This window comes from Nymphaea colorata, chromosome 10, assembly GCF_008831285.2.
Source record: "Nymphaea colorata isolate Beijing-Zhang1983 chromosome 10, ASM883128v2, whole genome shotgun sequence".
NCBI classification, from domain to species: Eukaryota; Viridiplantae; Streptophyta; class Magnoliopsida; order Nymphaeales; family Nymphaeaceae; genus Nymphaea; species Nymphaea colorata.
In genome coordinates, this window is record NC_045147.1 from 9,539,694 (window position 1) to 9,561,843 (window position 22,150).

At 39.1% G+C, this 22,150-nt stretch overlaps 1 protein-coding gene across 2 annotated transcripts in view; it reads right to left on the reverse strand.

The window, feature by feature from the left end:
- The window catches only part of LOC116263073 (uncharacterized), a 44,679-nt gene extending 27,183 nt beyond the window's left edge, over positions 1 to 17,496 (reverse strand). For both annotated transcript variants that reach the window (XM_031642657.2, XM_031642656.2), the window contains exons 1-2: positions 17,244 to 17,496; positions 16,999 to 17,119 (exon numbers count right to left, since the gene is read on the reverse strand). In XM_031642657.2, the coding sequence (XP_031498517.1) occupies positions 16,999 to 17,119; positions 17,244 to 17,435 (313 nt within the window). In that variant the 5' untranslated portion in view covers positions 17,436 to 17,496. The remainder of the gene's footprint in view (positions 1 to 16,998; positions 17,120 to 17,243) is intronic.
- Positions 17,497 to 22,150: the final 4,654 nt, after the last annotated feature.

A 22,150-nucleotide genomic window follows, 5' to 3' on the forward strand; every position in this document is an offset into this window, starting at 1 on the left:
AGTTTGATACTTGTGTCAAAATTGTGCGCTCTGACAATGCTCTTGAGTTCTGTGCTTCCTCTTTGGAACAATTTTTCAGGGATAAGGGTATCATCCACCAAACTTCTTGTGCCTATACCTCCCAACAAAATGGGGTTGCTGAACGGAAACACCGTCATATTCTTGATGTTGCCAGAACCATTATCATACATAGCCATGTTCCCCATTCTTACTGGGGCGATGCTGTTCTCACAGCATGCTATCTTATTAATCGTATGCCGTCATCTGTGTTGGGAGACCTTATTCCTATCTCTGTCCTCTTTCCTGACAGAGACTTGTTTTCTGTTCCACCTCGTGTTTTTGGATGTGTTGCCTTTGTTCAGTTGCTTGGTCCTGGGCGAGATAAGTTGTCTCCTCGGGCCATCAAAACGATCTTTGTTGGTTATTCCCGCACTCAAAAGGGATATCGCAGTTATGATCCTTCTACTCGTCGGTATTATGTGAGTGCTGATGTTACATTTTTTGAATCAACCTCTTTCTTCTCCCCAAATGGAACTCAATTAAGGGCGCCTGAATTAAATGATGAAGTCCAATTTCCTCTACCTCTCATGAGTTGTCCAAACCCAGTTGATCCACGTTTTGGGGCTGTCTACCAACGTCGTACTAAGCCTGCTGCGCCTGTTCAATGTGCACCTGTGCCTTCACCCAGCACGCCCAAGGTAATTCCTGACACAAACTCAACTGACAATGTTTTATGTAATGATGACATAGGAGTATGTCACGAGCATGTTCCTGCTCCTAATGAACTTGATGTGCCCATTGCTCAAAGGAAAGGCAAACGCAGTTGCACTTTGCATCCTATCTCTGGTCATTTATCCATGGATAGACTCACCCCTATGTACCGACAGTTTGTCAAGGGGCTGTCGGCTATTGCTCTTCCACAGAATCCCATGGATGCTCTCTCTGATCCCAAATGGGCAGCAGCTATGCAAGAAGAGATGGATGCTCTTCAGTCTAGAGGCACCTGGACACTTGTTACTCCTTCAGCTGATGCAGCCATTGTTGGTTGCAGATGGGTCTTTACTATCAAATACCGAGCAGATGGCAGTATTGACAGATATAAGGCTCGTCTGGTTGCAAAAGGCTATACCCAAACTTATGGGGTTGATTATTATGATACCTTCTCTCCTGTGGCACGACATGCTTCCTTACGGATTCTCCTTGCTGTGGCTGTCAGCAAGAATTGGTCCCTCTCACAGCTTGATGTCAAAAATGCCTTTCTCTATGGTGACTTACATGAAGAAGTGTATATGCAGCAACCACCAGGGTTTGTTGCTGAGGGGGAGTGTCAGAAAGTGTGCAGATTGCGAAAGGCGATTTATGGTCTGAAACAGAGTCATCGAGCTTGGTTTCAGAAATTGTCAGAGAATATTGAGAATGAGGGCTTCAGACGTTCTTCGGCCGACCATTCCCTCTTTGTCAAGAAGACTTCTACAGGTACGGTGATAGTTCTTGTTTATGTTGATGATATCATTGTTACAGGGGATGATGATCAGGGGATTTCCAACATCAAGGATGTCCTTGGACAACACTTTGTCACCAAGGACCTTGGTGAACTACGTTATTTCCTTGGTATTGAGTTTGCCAGAAATCAAAAGGGCCTTATCATGTGCCAGAGGAAATACGTTACTGATGTTTTGCAAGAGACAGGGATGCTGGGGTGTCGGCCTGCATCCACGCCTATGGATATCAATACCCGCTTGTATGATGATGATACTGAAGATGTTGATGCGAGACAGTATAGAGGGATTGTTGGGAAGCTCCTATACATCACTGTTACTCGACCTGACATTGCCTATGCTGTTAGCAAAGTGAGTCAATTTATGGATAAGCCCAAGAAAGTTCATTGGGATGCTGCGATGATGATTCTTAGGTATCTAAAGAATTCACCAGGAACGGGACTCTTCTTTCAGAATGGTACCTCACTCACTATATCTGTGTATGTTGATGCCGACTATGCAGGATGCCCCTCAGACAGAAAATCCACTACTGGATTTTGTGTGTTTATTGGATCCAACTTGGTTACATGGAAGAGTAAGAAGCAAACTGTGGTTGCCAGATCAAGTGCAGAATCTGAGTATAGAGCTATGGCTCAGGGTACTGCTGAAGTTATGTGGGTTAGATCCCTGATGTTGGATCTTACTGTCGAAGTGCCTCTTCCTATGCAACTGTTATGTGATAACAAAGCTGCACTGTTTATTGCTAATAATCCGGCTTTTCATGAAAGAACCAAGCATGTTGAAGTAGATTGTCACTATACTAGAGACATGATTCAAAAGGGGTTTGTAAGTACCTCACACATTTCAACTACAGGGCAAACGGCTGATATCTTTACTAAGGCTCTTGCAAGGGGACCATTCCAAAGCTGCTGTTCCAAGTTGAGCCTATTTGACATATACGCTCCAACTTGAGGGGGAGTGTTAAGATGTGTTTATATTCAGTTTTAGGTTTAAGAGGGTACTTTTGTAATAACTTTTCCTTTAGATGTTTCTCTTGTAACTTCTCTCTCTCCTCTAGTCTATATAAAGAGGAGTTAGGGCAGATTTCGAGGTTAATCAAAGATTATTCTTTCTAATCTTATCAAAAGTAAACAGAGAGACAGAGGGTTTGAGAAAGCGAGAGAGGGAGACAGCGCCAAGGAGAGAACGGGAGAGAAAGAGCAGGAAAGGTGAAGAGAGGAAGAGTGAGAACGAATGCAGGGAGGAAGAGTAAGTTTGAGCATCGAAAAACCCGAGCCTGAGCGAGCCCGATTAAATTTAAAAAAATCTTTTTACATAAAAAAATTATATAAATATAATTAATCATAATAAAATATTATAAATATATATATATAAAAATTAATAAAAAATTAAAAAAACTCATTATTGGGCCCGAGTCGGGCCAGGTACCCGACAGCGGACTGGCCCAGTGCCTAGGCTTAAGGAAGAGAGAAAAAAAGAGAGTGAGAGATAGAGAAGGAAGAGAGGATCGTAGAGGAGGTAACTTTATTGAATTTATTTCCTTCTTCAACTCTTTTTAAAAAAAATTCTTCTTAGATTAGAAGCTTGAAGACTCATTCCATTCTTTCACATGTCTCAAGCATACATGATCTAATCAATCACAAAAGATGCTCTCAACAACTTCAAATAGCTATGAACATCTAAATTTAAATCTGTATAGCATATAACCGAACAAATCATGGTTAAGCAAGTGGTCAGTCATGCTCCATTTGCTATATATATCTACTACATAATGTGTACATCAAATAACTAAATATTTCATAGCCAGATATTAAAAATTCTGTTGTTAACAATCTAGTACACAATAGAACGTAACGATCAATGCTAATATTGTCTAAACAAGCAAGAGTATATGCTTTAAAGAGATTATACTAAAATCTGCTCACCAAACGATAAAACACTATTCACCATGCTCTCCGGGCACGTCTTTGGGTGTGGCTTCATGATCAAGCCCACCTAATACAAATTAAATAATGAGTATCGGTCATTACCTCAATTAGGTGTCTCAACCTTTCTTATGTCCAGCTGCCTAACCAACAATGAATCCCTCAACTATGCTGCCAAGTCTTCCTCAACTTCATTTGCTTTTAATCTAACTCATACCAAGTTATAAAATCCCCATTTTATAACTCTAATTAAAACCCAAAAAGGAACCGTACAACTTCAGCCACATCCAAAACTAACACAGAACTGAAATTTCAATCTTTTCCCAAAGTTTTGTACTCAAAACTTCTGCCTTAGCCATCAATACCCGAGGTCAAAAAAACAGCATTCAAAAATTCAACTGTATGACCCATTCAGCCCTAAATAGACAGGAAACATCACATCCATGATGAGTCATTCCGCTCCGGCTCTTTCTCTCCCTATCTCCCTCTCTCTCCGTTTACTTTGAAAGGAGGAGGGAAGGCACAGGCGGTGCGATAAAACCCTCCTCTCTTTGAGTTTTATAAAATCGACCCATATTAAAAGAAATTTTTTAAAAACACTCACTTTAGTTTAAACATTTTTTAAATAGCCCCATTTGAAAATTTACTAGCATAACAATTCTTCCCCCCCTACAAAAAATTTTGTCCTCAAAATTTTACTTACCTCTTGAGAAACAAGTAAGGATATTTAGATCTCATGTCATCTTCTCGTTCCTAGGTGGCATCCTGTTTTGACATATTGGTCCATTGTACTTTTACAAGTGACACTATTTCTTCTCGAATTATGGAGTCCTTTTGTTCTACAATGCCTATCAACCTCACTGAATATGTCGAGTTCTCCTTTACTTGTATTGATTATTCTTTAAGAATATGTGAAGGATCAGGAATGTATGTTCTCAGCACCGATACATGAAAAACGTTATGGATTCTAGATAGTTCTGCAGGCAACTGAAATGATACATCCCCCATTCTTTCTGAGATTCTATATGGCCCAATATACCGTGGACTAAGTTTAGCACAATTTCCAAATCTAATTACTCCTTTCCAAGATGACACCATGAGTAAAACTTCGTCTCCTACTTCAAATTGAAGGTCTCTGCATTGATTATCTGCATAACTCTTTTTGCTCGACCCTAACCTGTCTTCATGTTTTGCCTTATTAATTTAGAAGTTTTCTCACCTACTTCATCCCCAACATACTAGTGCCCTGCATTTCCATAAAGTATCACCCCAATACTAGACTAATGACTATTGTTATATGCAAATTCCATAAGAGATAGAGATAGATGTACATCCCATGAGCCTTAAAACTCTAATATACAGGAACGTAACATGCCTTCCAATGTCTGGATCGTTCTTTCCATTTGTCCATCTATTTGTAGATGAAAGGTTGTAATGAACCTCAATCTAGCTCTCATAGATAAATGCAAACTACGCCAGAATTCTAAAGTGAAATGAGGGTCTTGATCAGATACTATTGACATAGGGGTACCGTGCAATCTGACAATCTCTTCTAGAAACAGGTGTGCTAACTTATTGATGGTCACTTTCCTCTTAATGGGCAGATTTGATAAGCCGATCTACAATCACCTAGATGGCATCATTTCCATTTCGTGTACGTGGAAGACCTATGATGAAATCCATGCAACATCCCAGCAGGCCTTTGGTGCTTTGCTTTAATCATTTGACAGGTTAAGCACTTAGAGACATATTTTGCAATCTCCTTTTTCATACCTAGTCACCAATAATCTTTTTAAGTGCCCTGCATGTTTTGATACCACCTAGGTGGATTGTATACTTGGAGGCATGTGTTTCTTCTAAAATTACCTTTTTGAGCTCTTCATTGTTGGGTACACATAGTCTTCTCCTAAACATTAGTATACCCAAATTCTGGTTTTTCTCCTATTTGCACTGCATGAACAACTTGCTGCATCTTTTCATCTTGAACTTGCAATTCTCTTATCTGATCATATACAATAGGGTGTACTCGAAGTTGTGCACACAAGACCCCTGCATTATCTATTGTTAGAATATATTGTATTAGGGAACCGGGTCCGGATATGGACCCGGTCCCATGTGCGCGGATACCGAGGTTGGCTCGGTACCCTAGGTGGGGTTCTCTACCTCTCCCTCTTATAATCTCCACTTATTGTAATTTTGGTGATTAAGTGAAATAATCTTCTCTCTCCTAGGGTTGCGGTTTTGCACTTAGGTTAGAGCTTCTCCGTGGTTTTTCACCTCTTTCTGAGGTTTTCCACGTATATCTTGTGTTGCATCTTTGTTTCCTCCTCCGTTGCTCGTTTCTACATGGTATCAGAGCCAGGTTGTGTGGGACTCATCCTGTGACCGTGAAGTTTGTTGCCGTTCTTGCGCTACCGCCACCAGGTACCGTCGTCCTCTTGATCGCCCGCCAGATAGCGCCGCCCGTTCTATTTTGTTTGCCGCCGTGAAGTTCCGGCGACCTTCTGCCGTTTTTTGCTGCTAGTCTCATCCTTTGCCGCCGTAGTTTTCCACCGGTGCCGTCTCTTTTGTTGCCACTGCCGCTGCTCACTGCCTTTTTTGCGCCACTGCTGCTGTTGCTCCCAGCACCGCCGCTGTCGCCCAGTGTGCTGTTGTCGCCCCTTGCCTTGCTACCTTGTCCGCCGCCGCTGTTTCATTACTGTTGTCGCGCCTTGCTCTAGCGTTGCCTGGTGTTGGAGATTGCTTGTCCTTGGAGATCGAGATGGCCGCAGAGATGCCTCCCAAAACCGATGTTGCCTTTGACACGGGTAACAGTCCCAAGAGCGAGAATGTCCCTGCTCAAGTCACCTCTATTCGGCTGAACAAAGATAACTATCTCTCTTGGTCTGCGGCGTTGGAAATTGGGATCACGAGTTGCGGTCGTCTGCCCTATATCACTAGGGAGAGACCCGCGCCTAGTAAGACTGACCCTAGCTGGGCATCTTGGGTTTTGGAGGACAGTCAAGTTAAGGTGTGGATTATTAGTTCTGTTTCGGCTGACATTCAGCCCCTGATTTTGGAAAAGCCAACCTCGTATGACATGTGGACAGTGCTTGCGAGGATGTATGGCCGTAAAAAGAGAGTCTTGCGTACGTATCAGATCAAATGTAGCATCTATTCCCTTAAACAGGGGGACTTGTCTGTGGCATTCTTCTATGCAGCCCTGAAGACGAAATGGGAGGAACTGGATTATCATGTTAATGATGACTGGAGTTGTGGTTCTAATCATGCCCTGTACTGGCAGAAGGAATGGATGGTCAGGACGTTTATTTTTCTGGGAGGTCTGCGTGATGAATTTGAATCCATTAGGAGTCAAATTCTCAACTGTGATGAGACTCCTGGGATTGAGGAGGTGTATGCTCCGATAGAATCTGAAGAACAACGACGTCAGGTGATGCATATCGACTCTGGTCCTGAGAATTCTCCCTCCGCCTTTGTTAGCCGTGCTCCTGGGACTGGGCAGCGTCCTGCTAGGCGCTGTAGTCATTGCAACAAGTTGGGTCATTCTGTGGATTTCTGCTGGGATCTTCATCCTGAGAAGAGGCTCACTCGTGGTCGCCCTCCTTCTGGTCGACGTGGTCCCCCTGTGCCCGATTCTAGTCTTGGTAACTCTTCACGTGTTGAAAAATCAAAGCTTTCTTCTGACCAAATCAAGGAACTGCAAGCTTATATCAGCCGGCTATCCACTACTCCGGAGGATGCCTCCACGTCTGAGGGGGCTCAGTTAGCCCAAGCTCTTGTTGCCACAAGCGATCAAGGTAATCCCTCTCTTGGTGATTGGATTGTTGACAGTGGAGCTACACATCATATGACAGGGGACCCTAAGATGTTTCAAGAATACAAGTTGTCTTCCGGGCAGCAACGTGTGTCTATGGCTGATGGGTCTTCTATTTCAGTGGCTGGAAAAGGGAGTTTGTCCTTGTTGAATAAATATCGCCTTCATAATGCTCTTCATGTTCCTAATATTCCTGTGAATCTGTTATCTGTCAGCAGTATCACCAAAAAACTGTATTGCGATCTAATCTTCTCTGCTGATCGTTGTTTCCTGCAGGACTTGGTGACGGGGAAGAAGATTGGGATTGGTTCGGTTATTGATGGACTCTACAGACTGCCGTGCAGGTTGCTTCTGCTCTTATTTCAGCCACTAGTGGACAGTTATCTGGCATGGAAGACAGATCTACTATCATGCGATGGCACGAGCGGCTTGGACATCTCCCATTCAAGTTGATTAAGAAGTTGTTTCCTAGGTTTTTTACTTCTGTTTCCATGGACTCCTTCAGTTGTGAAGTGTGTCAGTTAGCTAAACATGTTAGGGCTTCGTACCATATTTCTTTTAATAAAACCACCCATCCGTTTGCTTTGGTTCACTCTGATGTTTAGGGTCCTTCGGGAGTACCCACTTGTCGTGGTTTTCATTACTTTATGACTCTTATTGATGACTATTCCTGTTGTACGTTCGTGTACCTGTTGAAAGAACGTCGTGAAGTTCCTGTCATTGTCAAAAATTTTGTTGCATTTGTTGACTCAATTTCAGACTTCTGTTCAAACTTTCCGCACTGATAATGCTCGAGAGTATATCTCCCAATCCCTAGATGACTTCTTGAGGAGCAAGGGTATTGTTCATAAGACATCCTGTAGTTATACACCTCCCCAAAATGGCATGGCTGAACGGAAAAATCGCCACTTATTAGATGTTACCCAGGCTATTATGTTTCATAGACATGTTCCTAAGCGATACTGGGGTGATGCTCTTCTCACTAGTGCACACCTTATTAATCGTATGCCTACTCGTGTGTTGCATGGTCGTTCCCCTTATTCTGTACTTATGCCCACTCATAACCCTTGGCCTCTTACTCCTCGAGTGTTTGGGTGTATTTGTTTTGTCCATGACCACAGTCCTACCCGTAAGAAGCTTGACCCTCGGTCTATCAAAGCTGTTTTTTTGGGGTATTCCTCAACTCAGAAGGGATACAAATGTATTGATCCTTCCACTTCCAAAATTTATGTCTCCCGGGATGTTACCTTTCATGAACATGAGGCGTACTTTCCTGTGAATCCTCTTCAGGGGGAGTGTATAGGAAACAGTGTGGAAGAGTATTCTTCAGACCAGTTGATTCAGTTCATGGATTTCTTGGAATACAAGGTTAGTCACAGTGGGGCAGAGACAGTCAGAGGTGATAGCGACAGTCATGTGGAAGGGGGCCCTGGGGATGAACAGCCCACTGCCCGTGATCATTTGTTTGGCCAGGTGTACGCCAGGAAGAAGAAAGATGTGCTTGAAGATGTTGATGTAACCAATCCCAATCCTGTGAGTTCCCCGGATGAACCAAGTCCACTAAATGAAGATCTTCCCATAGCCCTGCGCAAGGGAACCAGGTCATGTACTTCTCACCCCATTCAGAGATTTGTTTCATATGCGAAACTCAGCAAGGATTACAAATGCTTTATTACTTCCCTACCTATGTCTGTGATTCCCAGGTGTGTGGAAGATGCTAAAGAGGATCCTAAATGGCTACAGGCTATGACAGATGAGATTGATGCCTTGGCAAAGAACAACACTTGGGAAGTGGTTGATATTCCCAAGGGGACTCACTTAGTTGGGTCCAAGTGGGTGTTTAATGTGAAGTACAAACCTGATGGTACTGTGGAAAGGTATAAGGCTCGCCTAGTGGCAAAGGGGTTTAGCCAAAAATATGGAATTGATTATCTTGAAACCTTTGCCCCTGTTGCTAAACTGAAGACAGTGAGGGTCATCTTAGCACTTGCAGTACAAAAGAAGTGGAGCATGGACCAGCTTGATGTCAAGAATGCATTCCTGAACGGCCGTCTTGAGGAAGAGGTCTATATGAGCATGCCGCCTGCGTATGCTCAAAGCGGAAAATGTTGTCATCTCAAGAAAGCTTTGTATGGACTGAAGCAATCTCCTAGAGCATGGTTTGAAAGACTGAGGGTAGTAATGAAGACTAGTGGATACAAACAGGAAAACGGTGATCACACCCTATTCATCAAGCAGAGAAATGGTCTGGTGAGCCTTCTTCTTGTATATGTTGATGATATGATTGTCACAGGTGATGACGAAGAAGAGAAAATGAAGATGAATGAGAGGCTAGCTGCTGAATTTGATCTTAAAGACCTGGGTAAATTAAAGTACTTTCTGGGAATAGAGATTGCTCGATCAGAGACAGGACTTGTTATGAGCCAAAGGAAGTACACTCTGGATCTTCTAAAGGAGACAGGTAAACTGGGATGCAGGCCCTTTCTAACTCTTGGTGAAGCTAAAGAGCAGAGGAGACTGATCACACGTGGGACAAAGGAGGATCCCATGTCTCACAATGAACGGTCTGCCTTCGTTAGCCGTGTCTCTGTGGGAACTACCTGTTCTTCCCGTAAATGTACTCACTGCAAGAAACTTGGTCATACTGTGGACTTTTGTTGGGACCTGCATCCAGAGAAGAAGAATAGTAGGGGGCGGCCTTTTAGTGGGAAGAAGCCTATGTCGAATGCAACGAATTCTAGTGATGGTAAAGTTTCTATTTCTGCAGAACAGATTCGTGAGTTACGCACATATTTGAGCCAGATTGATGTTGGTCAGGCAGACACGTCAGATGAGGAGAAGGTCAATCAGGCACTGGCTGTTTCAGGTGAACAAGGTACTTCTTGCAAGGGAGAGTGGATTGTGGATAGCGGTGCCACTCATCACATGACTGGCAACCCCAAACTCTTTCATGACTACAAGCCATCATCGGGGAAGGAACGTGTGTCCCTTGCCGATGGCTCCTTTACCTCTGTGGCAGAGAAAGGGAGTCTCTCTTTGTTGAACAATTTTTTAGTGCATGGTGCATTGCATGTTCCCCATCTTCCCTTAAATCTTTTATCTGTGAGCAAGATTACCAAGGAACTCAACTGTGAACTTATATTTTCTGAAAAACGTTGTGTTTTGCAGGACTTGGTGACAGGGAAGAAGATTGGAATTGGTTTGGTGTCTGATGGGTTATATCGGCTTCCTATACACGTTGTCACAGCCCTTATGTCAGCAGTCAGCAGGACAGAGAAGAAAAAGGAAGAGTGTCGTTAAGTGTTTTTATATTGGCATGAACGCCTTGGTCATCTCCCTTTTGGGATTTTGAAACAATTGTTCCCTGAATTATGTTCCAGTTTAAACATTTCCATGTTATCTTGTGATGTGTGTTAGTTTGCGAAGCATGTTAGAGCTTCGTATCCAATTTCAAATAGTCGTGCTAATAAAGCTTTCTCCTTGATTCATTCTGATGTGTGGGGGTCTTCATGCATTAATTCTCGTGGTGGTTTTCAGTACTTTATGACTTTCATAGATGACTATTCCAGATGTACTTTTGTTTATCTGTTGAAAGGTCGTAGCGAAGTGCCTCATATTATAGAAACCTTCATCCTCCTAGTGGAAAACCAGTATGGTGAGTCTGTCAAGACATTCCGGTCGAATAATGCTCGTGAGTATATGTGTCTCACTGTCAAGGAATTCCTTCAAAAGAGGGGGATTTTTCATGAGACATCTTGTAGTTATACTCCTTCTCAAAATGGAGTTGCTGAGAGAAAAAACCGTCAATTACTAAATGCCACCAGAGCTTTACTGTTTCAAAGGAATCTTCCAAAATATTATTGGGGAGATGTAGTCATTACTAGTGCCTATTTGATTAATCGCATGCCTAGTAGAGTGATAGAGATTGAAGGGCCTATGAGGATGTATTGTGACAACAAGTCTGCTATTAACTTGGCTAACAATCCAGTACTCCATGATCGAACAAAGCATGTTGAGATTGACCGTCACTTCATCAGAGAAAGAATTGATGACAGGGAGTTAACATTGCCATACATGAAGTCTGAAGACCAAACTGCTGATATTCTAACTAAAGCTTTACATGTAACTCCATTTGAGAGAAATGTATCCAAGTTGGGCATGTTTGATATGTATGCCCAACTTGAGGGAGAGTGTTGACGGATCTTGGTGTATGGGTCCGGCTCTGGACCCGATCCATTATGTCCTTGTTTGGGCATACTTATACCATTGTAAACCCTAATCTTGGAGGTTAATGAAGAATTAAGAGAGAGAGTGTCTGGCTGCTAGTGGGCACCGACCTCCTCACCCGTGGTTTTTTCTCCCTCTTGTTGAGGGTTTTCCACGTTACATCAGTTGTTCTTTACGCTTTTACTTTTCAACAATAACAATAGGTTGAGTTCTCGGAGTAAGTTCAATAGCAAATTCAACTTTATGATCAGGCGGCAATCCAAGTAATTCTTCTAAAAATATATCTGAAAACTCACATACAATGGGGATACCTTCCATTCTATGCTTAGGGATCTACATATCAATCATTGATGCCAAAAAGGCCTGACACCCCTTGATCAACATTTTACGGGCAACATGACGAAATAAGAGACGTAGGCAAAATTTTTGTGTTCCCCTTGAAATATAGTTTCAACATCATCTGTAACATGAAATATGACTTCTTTTCTGTTATAACCCACCATAGCATGATATGCGGCTAAACAATCCATACTTAAAATCACTTCAAATCTTAGTTGTCAAGGCGGCCAGGCGCTGCCTGGAGCGCTTGGCGCCTAGGCACGCGTAGCCTAAAAAGGCGTCCAAATGTTGTTGCAATTTTTCTTAGTTATTTTTAATTCTAAAATGTTGGCTTTATGTTTTATGTGTTAAATTAGCATGTTGCCATGTTAGGATTAGTCAAAATCAACTTATAAATCAACAAAATAAAATGTTCAATGCATTGAATTTAAACCAGATGATAAACTTCTCATTGTAGAACTGAAACTGGCCTCTAAACAATATACATGAAATAGAAAATACCCAAAATAATACCTACTTTGAAATTTGTGCTCTCTAAACTGGACCTATGGTGGATGGCAACTGAATGTGAACAAATTTGGAAGACTATAAAAGATGCCTACACGACTTGACTTAAGCTGTCTAACTATGTCACATGAATGTGGGTTGCAGGCGCAGGTGCCGGAGCGGTGCATCCCAAAAAATTTAGGTGCGGCGAGGGTATTTAATTATTATTATTATTAATTTATTTTTTATATATATATGTGTATATATATAACAGCATAAACATGTATATATTATTATTAGATTTAGTTATTAATGTATATAATATGCTTGCACAATTGTATTGCATAGGAAAATATCAGAACAACATATATTATATATAATATATTATATATAGTAATTTAGTAATATGACATGCTAACAGTCTAACATAGAGCACAAAAAAAATTGATAGAATCATAGAAGCAGAAATTGAAAATTTGAAATTAAAACTTTAAAAGAACAACAATAACCACAGCTGGTCGGCTGCATAATACATACATAAAAAAACTTATATTATATATTATAAGTTTATAACATGACAATATATCACTATCAGTTGCAAAGTATATATGCATGGCTGCATATGTATATGGTTGACAAGATATATTTGTTAGTTGAACTTTGAAACTTTTATAGTAGATTCAAGAACAACTTAACAAGCATCTAAAATAAAATGCTAAAATGTTTACAGCAATAATAGCAGTTGCAGTCCAGCACTCAGCAGTGTATACCACGGTCCACAGAACAACAGATGTACAGAACATTAGAAGTTGAAAAGCATATACTATTTAGGCATAACGGCTGTAGACCACGATGGCATGAAATGAAAGTATCAAACAGCAGTAAAATTGACTTAAAAGAGATGCAATGAAAGACAAACACACAAGCCACAGCAAGAAAACGAACAGATGGAGCGATTTCTCATGTTGGATCTTGGCATATGGTTGGGTTATGGTGGCTTCAGAGTCTTCAGCTTCAATTTGTTTGTTTTATGACGGATTTGGGTGGAGACACAGCGGCTCACGTCGTTGTAGGAGATGGCAATGGAGAAGTCTCAGCGCACCCATCCATCCAACCTTCCCTCCCTTCCCCCCGAAAGTCTGAGAGCCAGATCCGCCACACCCCTAAAAAAGAGGTGAAATACCGCCTCAGTAGCACTCTAGACCGTCATTCCAGGAAAGGATAGCACCAATGCCTCCCATGACCTCGTCATTGGATGGTAGCTGAATCAATGCCTCTCGTCGCCGGAAAAAGGTTGAAGACTACTGCTGCTTGTGGAAGATTGCCCACCGGTCACTAGAAAAACGTGAAGATCTCCAGGAGGAGGAGCACGCTGCACGACGTGCATCCGACTCGCATTGACTGGGCTCGGGTGAAAGTCAGAGCCGCACCCGTGTCCGCACCCACACCCTAGTCGTGTCGATTCAGGTGCGGCAGTAAAATAGAAGCGTCTGTGTGACTTAGATGTCTAATGCATAAATTAGCATAACTCAAGTCACACCTACAATCCTAACTCAATCAATTCAGGTAAAAGATAGACCTTGCAAGCAATCTAATTTCTGCACAAACTGTAATTTTCTGAGATATTTATAGCAAAAAATCTTTGTTTTAACATAAATTTGCAACCACTGGGTCAAATCAGACTCCCTGCAATAAAATTAAGCTAAACTCAAGGGATAACATATCCTGGGAAGCAAAACAAATCAAGTATCAGAGGCTAAAGTCACTCAAACGTTCAACTCGACTAGGCGTGCCTAGGCACCAAACGCACACCCCACGCCTAAGTGATGGACTAGGCGTGGGACGTGGAGTGACAACTAGTCCAAGCCAAGGTGTCGCCCAAGTGACGCCTTAACAACTAAGCTTTAAATACTTAAATTTGCATAGGTATTATTAGGTCAACCATTATCTGAAATGCACCTCATGAAATAGTACAAGTATGATATACCATTTTGACATCTACAACATCCCCCAATAGTGTGATTACTGCCAAATGTGGATGCAAAACAGAAAACACTATATTCTTATTTAAGGATGTGGCAGCATTAAATGATATAAAAGAATAGTTTGATCTAGAATCAATGAGCACATATACCTCCACACCAAAAAGAAACATTTAGCTGAAATTATGTTGAGAGCTGCCACAGCTTCTTCAAGTAACATAGTGAATCTTCGACAATTATTTTTAAAATTTCCTCTTAGATTAGAGTGTGAATCTCTTCCTTGTCAATTTGTAATAGACAATCACTTTTTTATCAGTTTTAGCATGGGATTCATAATGGAAGTGATATTTCTTGTCTATAAAGGGCCAGATGGGTCATACGATTGAATTTTGAAGGTTGTTTTTATGAGTTCAGGTATTGATGGCTAAGGAAGAAGTTTTGAGTAAAGAATGTTGGGAAAAGAGAGAAATTTCAGTTATGTTTTAGTTTCAGATGGGGCTGAAGGTGCACGGCTCCTTTTTTTATTTTAATTAGAGTTAATTTCAAAATAAAATGGGGGCTTTAATAATGTGGTATGAGTTAGATTAAAAGAAAAAAGTAAAGTTGGAGAAGACTTGGCAGCAGGTTGAGGGATTCATTGTTGGTTACGTAGCTGGACATAAGAAAGGTTGAGGTACCCAATTGAGGTAATAACTGAGTATGTTATCTAATTTGTATTAGATGGGTTGGAACGTGAAACCGCACTCAAGGACATGCCTGGAGAGCATACTGAATAGTGTTTTATCGTCTGGTGAGCAGATTTTAGTATAATTTCTTTAAAGCATAAACTCTTGCTTGTTTAGATGAAATTAGCATTGATGGTTACATTCTAATATACAACAGATTGTTAACATAGCAATTTTTAATGTCTGGTTATAAGATATTTAGTTATTTTATAAGTAGATAAATATAGAAAATGGAGCATGACTGACCGCTTGCTTAACCGTGATTTGTTGAGTTATATGCTAAACAAACTTAAATTTAGATGTTCATAGCTATTTTAAGTTGTTTAGAGCATCTTTTGTGATCACGTCATTAGATCATATATGATTGAGCCATCTGATGAAAGAATAGAATTAAGTCTACAAGCATGGTTAGAATTATGATTAAAAATATCAGATTATGTCATACTACAGAGATTGATTTGTTATGAAATGAGAAGACAAATTTATCAGAATTCTAATAAAACTCTGCAAGTCCCTATTGTGACTGGCTGGAAGGACTGCTCAAGGGCAGTAACCAATGTTAGCCCACAAGGGGTAAGGAGCAAGTCCACTTAAAAAAGAAATCATATTCCTTTTCCAAATTGTATATCAGTTTGAAATTCAGAAGTTATAAAAACCTCACCTCCTCATCTGTAAGAATCAGCAATCAAGTGGTTTTGGAGCACCTCTTCTCAATTGCCATTCGAGCCCTCTCCCCACTTATCTATCCTTTGCTCCTCACTTTCTCTTGGTTCTTGAAGCTTTTTTCTGTACACGAACTGGTGCATTTTTCTGGCTCATTCAATTTGGTATCAGTGCCTTCAGTACGGTTGTGGACTTGTAAGTATGCTTGCTTCTTAATGAATGTTATCTTTGTTTAATTTTTTTTTTCTTTTTTGTGTTTATAGTCCATAAGCCCAAAGAGAAAATCCCTTTCCGTGTATCTCAGCACACACCTATATAATCTGTGACCATGAATCTAGAACTTGCATTTCAAACTCTAGCCGCAACCAAGGTCCATGGGTAGGAACTATGGGTTACAAAAAAGAGCTATTAGAACATGATTTGTTTATGATATTGTTCTTGTGTTTCTGAGTTCTTTAAGAGAGAGAGAGAGAGAGAGATGGTCACAAGTTGCAAGATTCCATGAAGGAGCAAGTGCTTCAAGTATGAGACCTCAAGTGGAGAGCAAGTCTCTCTTGAGGTGATATAGCGAACTTAAGTAAGAGATTAATATGAGAAAGTTAGAAATCCAATAATAGACAATTACGTTTTAAGCTTTTTAAGCTTAAAACAATGCTAAGAGAAATGCTTGAAAGTTGTTTATGTGGTGTTATCTCTTAAACTGTTGATGTCACGTATTTGCTTTCAATTGTTATGATCTTACAGTGTGATGCTCACTGAGTCAGTAGGACTGATTCTTTTGTACGTTTCCCTTTTTCAACTAAGCAAGATAGAATTTTTGAGCAGGCAGCTAAGCATCAGTTAGACTTAAGCCTCCGAGTTCTCAGCAGAATAGGTAGAATTAGATCCATCTTTATTGATTATGCATTGCATATCATGTAGAGAGTACCCGTTACATGTAAATTTCCAGCTCATATTATCAGTTATAAGTTGAAAGTTTATCCTAGTGACCGTTAGATTTTGAACTATGAAAGAAAGCTACAGCTTTCTCCTCACCACCTAGAGCAGGGGGTGACATGAACAGTCCAAGAGAAAACCTGTACACTTGCTCCCAATTCCAACAACCAGAAAGAAGAACAAAGTTCCGTGTCATCATACCAGAAGGTTGAAGACTAGAGCTAAACCCAAGAAATGCAATACATAGTACAGAGTCAAACATCTCTTCTTGCCATATTGGCAATCCGCCATAAAATCAGCCACCCAAAATTCAACAACCCCTAGACACTTCCCCAAATAAAAAAATATAGATTCCAGTAAGCAAAAGCAACGAGCTAGCATCCGAACTTAATGGTTACTTACCGGGAGGTGGCTCCTTTGACCTCCGGTTCGATCCATGTTTCCTTCCCCTCCTATCCACAGATTGCGCAGGAGTAACTTGCTCCGCCAAGCAATTCTTCAGGAATTCCGGCGGCCCTGTTACCTAACAAACAAATTTTTCGGTTTGGATATGGAAAGCAATGCAAGAAACATAGTCCTTTCATTTTCTGAAAGGGCTTCTATTGATACGAATAACGATTGCAAAGAGAAAGGGAAGAATCGTTTACGATGGAGAAGGCATCTGCCGCGGACGGCAAACGCGTCTCCGGGAGGTCGTGGGAGGTGGTGGAGGACTGGGCGTGGCTGCCGGTAGTCTCCTCTTCCCGGACTGCATCGTCGGTGTCACTGCCCGGAAGAAGGGAATCCCGATCGTCGACCTCCCCTTCCGACGAGTAGCCCTGTAACAGAGACAAGCTCATTGTATCAGCCCTCAAGCGTAGTTGGTGGGCACGTTAACAAGCTTCGTCTTAGAAGGGTTGACAACGGAAGCCTGCTCGAGCCCAGAGGTAGGCTCCGCTGGGGTCGGATGGTCCAAGCGGCGTGGTCTGAGCTTGAATGCAATCAAATTTGAAAACTCAAAGTCATCTAACGTTTGGTAAAATTCCGCATAACGTTTGGTAAAATTCCGCAAAAGTTGAGGGAAATATTTACTGTGTTGTGAAAGTAATTTTTTTAAGTGTTTATTTGAAAGTAAGAAAAAATACTTAGTAAAATGTAAATAGTACTTTTCCCTTGAAACGGGGATGTCAACCCTGGAATTCCCACTGTTGGCTGCTCTTCCTTTGATAAAACCATAAAATTGCTCCCTCAATCTCCATCATATTCTCTCTTTTCCGGCTATTTGTTGTCTTCAGTCTCGCTCATATATTGCTTACTCCATCCACTTTAACATCTCGTGGCCTTGTTTCCATTTTTTTCTTTCGTTGGAGGGATTTCTCGCCTTGGTAACAGCAATTTGAAAAATTTTCTAGCGAGTTTGAGGATGTTAGAAACGAACCCAAGGTTAGTGTGGTCACCGCCCTTCTGAAAATTATCGAATATTTCCTTGGGAGGGATCTTCTGGTCTATTGCTTGAATATTTCCAATAGTCTTGTTCTGTTGTTTGCTGTCTTTATTGGCAATTAACTAAGTCAATTTTGCACAATAATCTCACTTTAATTAACTATAATCTAGTTTGTTTTTTGTCAAGCACATAGAATGTCGTTTAGTATTTTGGTACGTAATGAATTTTTATTTTGTAAGGGAACTTTCACACTTATGTCATGTCAAATTCAGTAGGGCATCAGGTTGTTTAGGTGATTTAACTCTATTTAAGTGTGTGCTTCTTTATGTTTATTAAAATTTAGCCTTGAGTAGGACCTTTTCTTTCATAGTGGCATTAGAATTAACATAAGTTTTTCCGGTTTTGAGTATGTTTCTTGGATCGATTGTCACCTCCTTTTTCTTTTTAAATTTTGTCAATTAAATTAATTAGCAATTGAACTGTAAGATTGCATATACTGCTTAATGGGTTGATGGTTTAATTTAAGAAGATAGGATTAGCTCATTTCATAAGTTACTTGTTTTAAGTCCAAATTAATTTGTGGCTTGTTCGTGGAAAAGGTGCTAAGCTAGAATGACTTTCCCTTTTATTGTGTTACTTTGTTGCATTTAAGAATAATTGCTAAATTTTAGGATTTGTTTCCTAGCCTCTAGGCAGCCTTCCTATTTCATAGGATAGATTCCTTATCGATTGGGATTATGATTTAAGATTTTTTTTTTTACGATTGTACTAGAATTTACTTAGGTTAAATTATTTTTTTCTATAGAAGTTTTAAGTTTATAAGTAACATCCTAATTTAAAGGTTAATGTTTACTAGGGTTAGTGTTCCCCACTAGTGGGGTGATATTCTCCCAGACTCAGGGATGGACCCAAAGGGGGCTGGTAGGGGCTCGGGCTCCCCTAAAAAAAATAAAAAATTTACATCTAAATTTTAGAAAATTTCACTTATCCTATATAAAATTTTTGAAAAATGATATTTTGGCCTCTGTCAAAATTTAGAAAGTTTAATTCAACCCCTCTCATGATGGTTGGGCCCCACCTAGTCATGAGCATTTATCTTAGTTTAATTTTGTTTTATCTTAAATACCAGTGATGCATGAAATGTATCATATTTTAATCATTAGATATGTGCATGGATCCATATTTTCAATGTTTAAATCCCATTTTATATTGTTTATGATATTAGAGTGTTTCAATTTAAATTGCAAAAAACTGAGCTAAATTGAGAAAGTTATGCACGTTTCTAGGTCAATTTTGTAGGAAGATTTAGATCCAAATCCACCCAAAGAGGCCAATATGGATTTCAGATAATGTCTAATCATAAATCCAAGCCCAAGGTCATGATCCATGGAGAAGAAACAAAAAATATTTTAGAAATGCCAATGTAGGGACAATTTTAAGTTTTTTTAACATGCAAAGGATATTTTTTCTTTATGTTGAAGTATTATGTTGACATTCACTTTAATATATGGAAACATGACAAATATGAATTCTGGAAAGAAAAAAAAAGCACCTATACATAAGTGATCTATGCATGAATATACTTGGTTGTACAATTATTGGAGGCATGAGTCTAGGAAATTATTCAGAGAACTTGTAGGTCCTCAATCTGATGGTAAAATAGACATTCCACAAGATTATTTGTAGGTCCTCAATCTGATGGTAAAATAGACATTCCACAAGATTATTTGTAGTCTGTTACCAACTATTTTGCTAAAGATAAGTCAAAGATATGTATATATATATATATATACACACACACATAGAGGCGTGCTAAACAAAAGTATATATATATATATCAATATGTTTTCTTGTAATGTAAAGAAAACATTACGCAGAAATATGAATATGTATTTCTTATATTAAACTACTTTCGTGTTTCAAGAAATCAGCCAAAAAAATACACAAAGGTGTGCTAAATAAAAGTAGCTATCAATTGTATTATTTTGGGTGGCAAGGCTTCACTGCCCTCACGCCTTGCATATATGTTTATTTGTTCCAACACTTGTGACAAATTTCTATATTCATGGGCATGCCACGTACTCTTGATTGCTTCATTTGGCAATTTGGCAAGTGTTTTGTTTAACTAACCACAAACCAACTATCAACTATCATTCAGCTAACGAGAAACCAACTATCATTCAGCTGAAATAATATTTGAAGCTACCTCTAAAGTTTTGGTCATCCAAATATAAATTGGGTTTTAAAAAGTGAAAACCTGATTTTCAAAACCCCACAGGAAACTTAATATACCAAAAACTTAAGATCATAGTAAAACCAAATTATACAATAAGTCTAACGGACAAACACATGGATATGAGCCTAGTGCTATATTGGAAACTATCAGGAATTAAACTTGAAAAATGATGTAAAGTAATGACTATCAAAGACAAGAATATGTATGTAGTAACAAATAAGCATAAGATATCTGCTAAAAGAAAAACAAATGACATAGTACAGATTGATAACCTATTTAAACAACTAATAACAATAATAAATAATGATGAATCATACTATTTAGAAGATGTACAGAATGAACTACAAATTATAAAACAAAGATTAAGTGTTAGTACAGCAGGAGAAACAAGTTACCAAAAACAATTTCATATAAAAGAAAACATAGACAATATGATAACGAAAATCTTAATAGACACATGATCAAAAGATAATTATAATACACCAGATATGATAAACAATGATATTGTTTTGCTAAGCGAACATAGGTACAAGGATATCTAAGGAAACATTATTAAAAGTATGGGCAAAGTCAGCAAAGAAATTAAGATAGCAGACTACATGTTTGAAATAGAATTTGAGATACAAGCACTTAGAAATGATAAACAACTAACAGGAATCATACTAGGAAACAAATGGCTAAACAAATACAAAAATTTCAAAATAGAGAAAAATATATTAGAAATTGAACACTTGGGTAAACATATAATAATCCCTAGAAACTTAGAAGATTATCCAAATAAGTAAAAGAAAATTTGAACAAGATATGAAAAATGCGTTAGACAAAGCATTAGATGATAATTTTTTACATATTTAAGGATTAGAGCAGTAGCCGAATCGAAATTCATGACCTATTGGAATGAAAAAGATAAAAGAATATCACATACGTCCTACCATGATTTTGGAAGAAGAACTTATAGTGATGAAGAGACAAGTGAAGATGAATGAACATTAATAAAAATAAATTTATATATATATATATACTAATCAAAGTCATACCAAGAGGATATAATAACCGATATTACACTGCCCACATAGACACAGGAGCACAGATAGATCTATGCAAAAAAAAAACTGTTACCAGACAATATATGGTAAAAATTAGATAATCCGCTAGAAGTTAGAGGATTTAACGAAGCCAAAGCCACAATAAACTATAAAGCATAAAATGTTAACGTACAAATTTGGAAGAAGATAATGAAGATCAATAGAATATATGCATTTGAACTACATAACAAAGACATTATATTAGGAAGACCATTCCTAAATGGTTATCTGCCAATAAATATAACAAATAAATATTTAATATTAACAACACCTTGTGGAGAAAAAATAAATGCTCTAATAGTAAATAACAATGAACGAAAACAAACATCATGGATTAAAGGAGATAGTAAGATAACACAGAAGATGGTACGAGAAAAAATAAATACCATCACCATAAATATGTATGAAATAAATGAGTTAGGGAACATAGAACAAAGACTTTGAGAATTATATTTTGAAAACCCATTACAACATTGGGAAAAACATAAAACAACCGTTAAGATAGAACCGATAAATGAAGACAGTATAATAACTCAACCGCCACTAAAATATACACCTGATGACCTTAAGGAATTTGATCTACATATAAATGAATACTAAAAAGAAATTACATAAAAAAATCGAACTCAAAACATAGTATGTAGAGACAAATAGTAGTAGTAATCCATCATGATAGATTAAACGGTCTTGATTAGATGGTTGAGTGACTTTAAAAATTAAGTCATTTAATATATATATATATAAAGAATACAGTATAATAACTCAACCGCCACTAAAATATATACCTCATGACCTTAAGGAATTTGATCT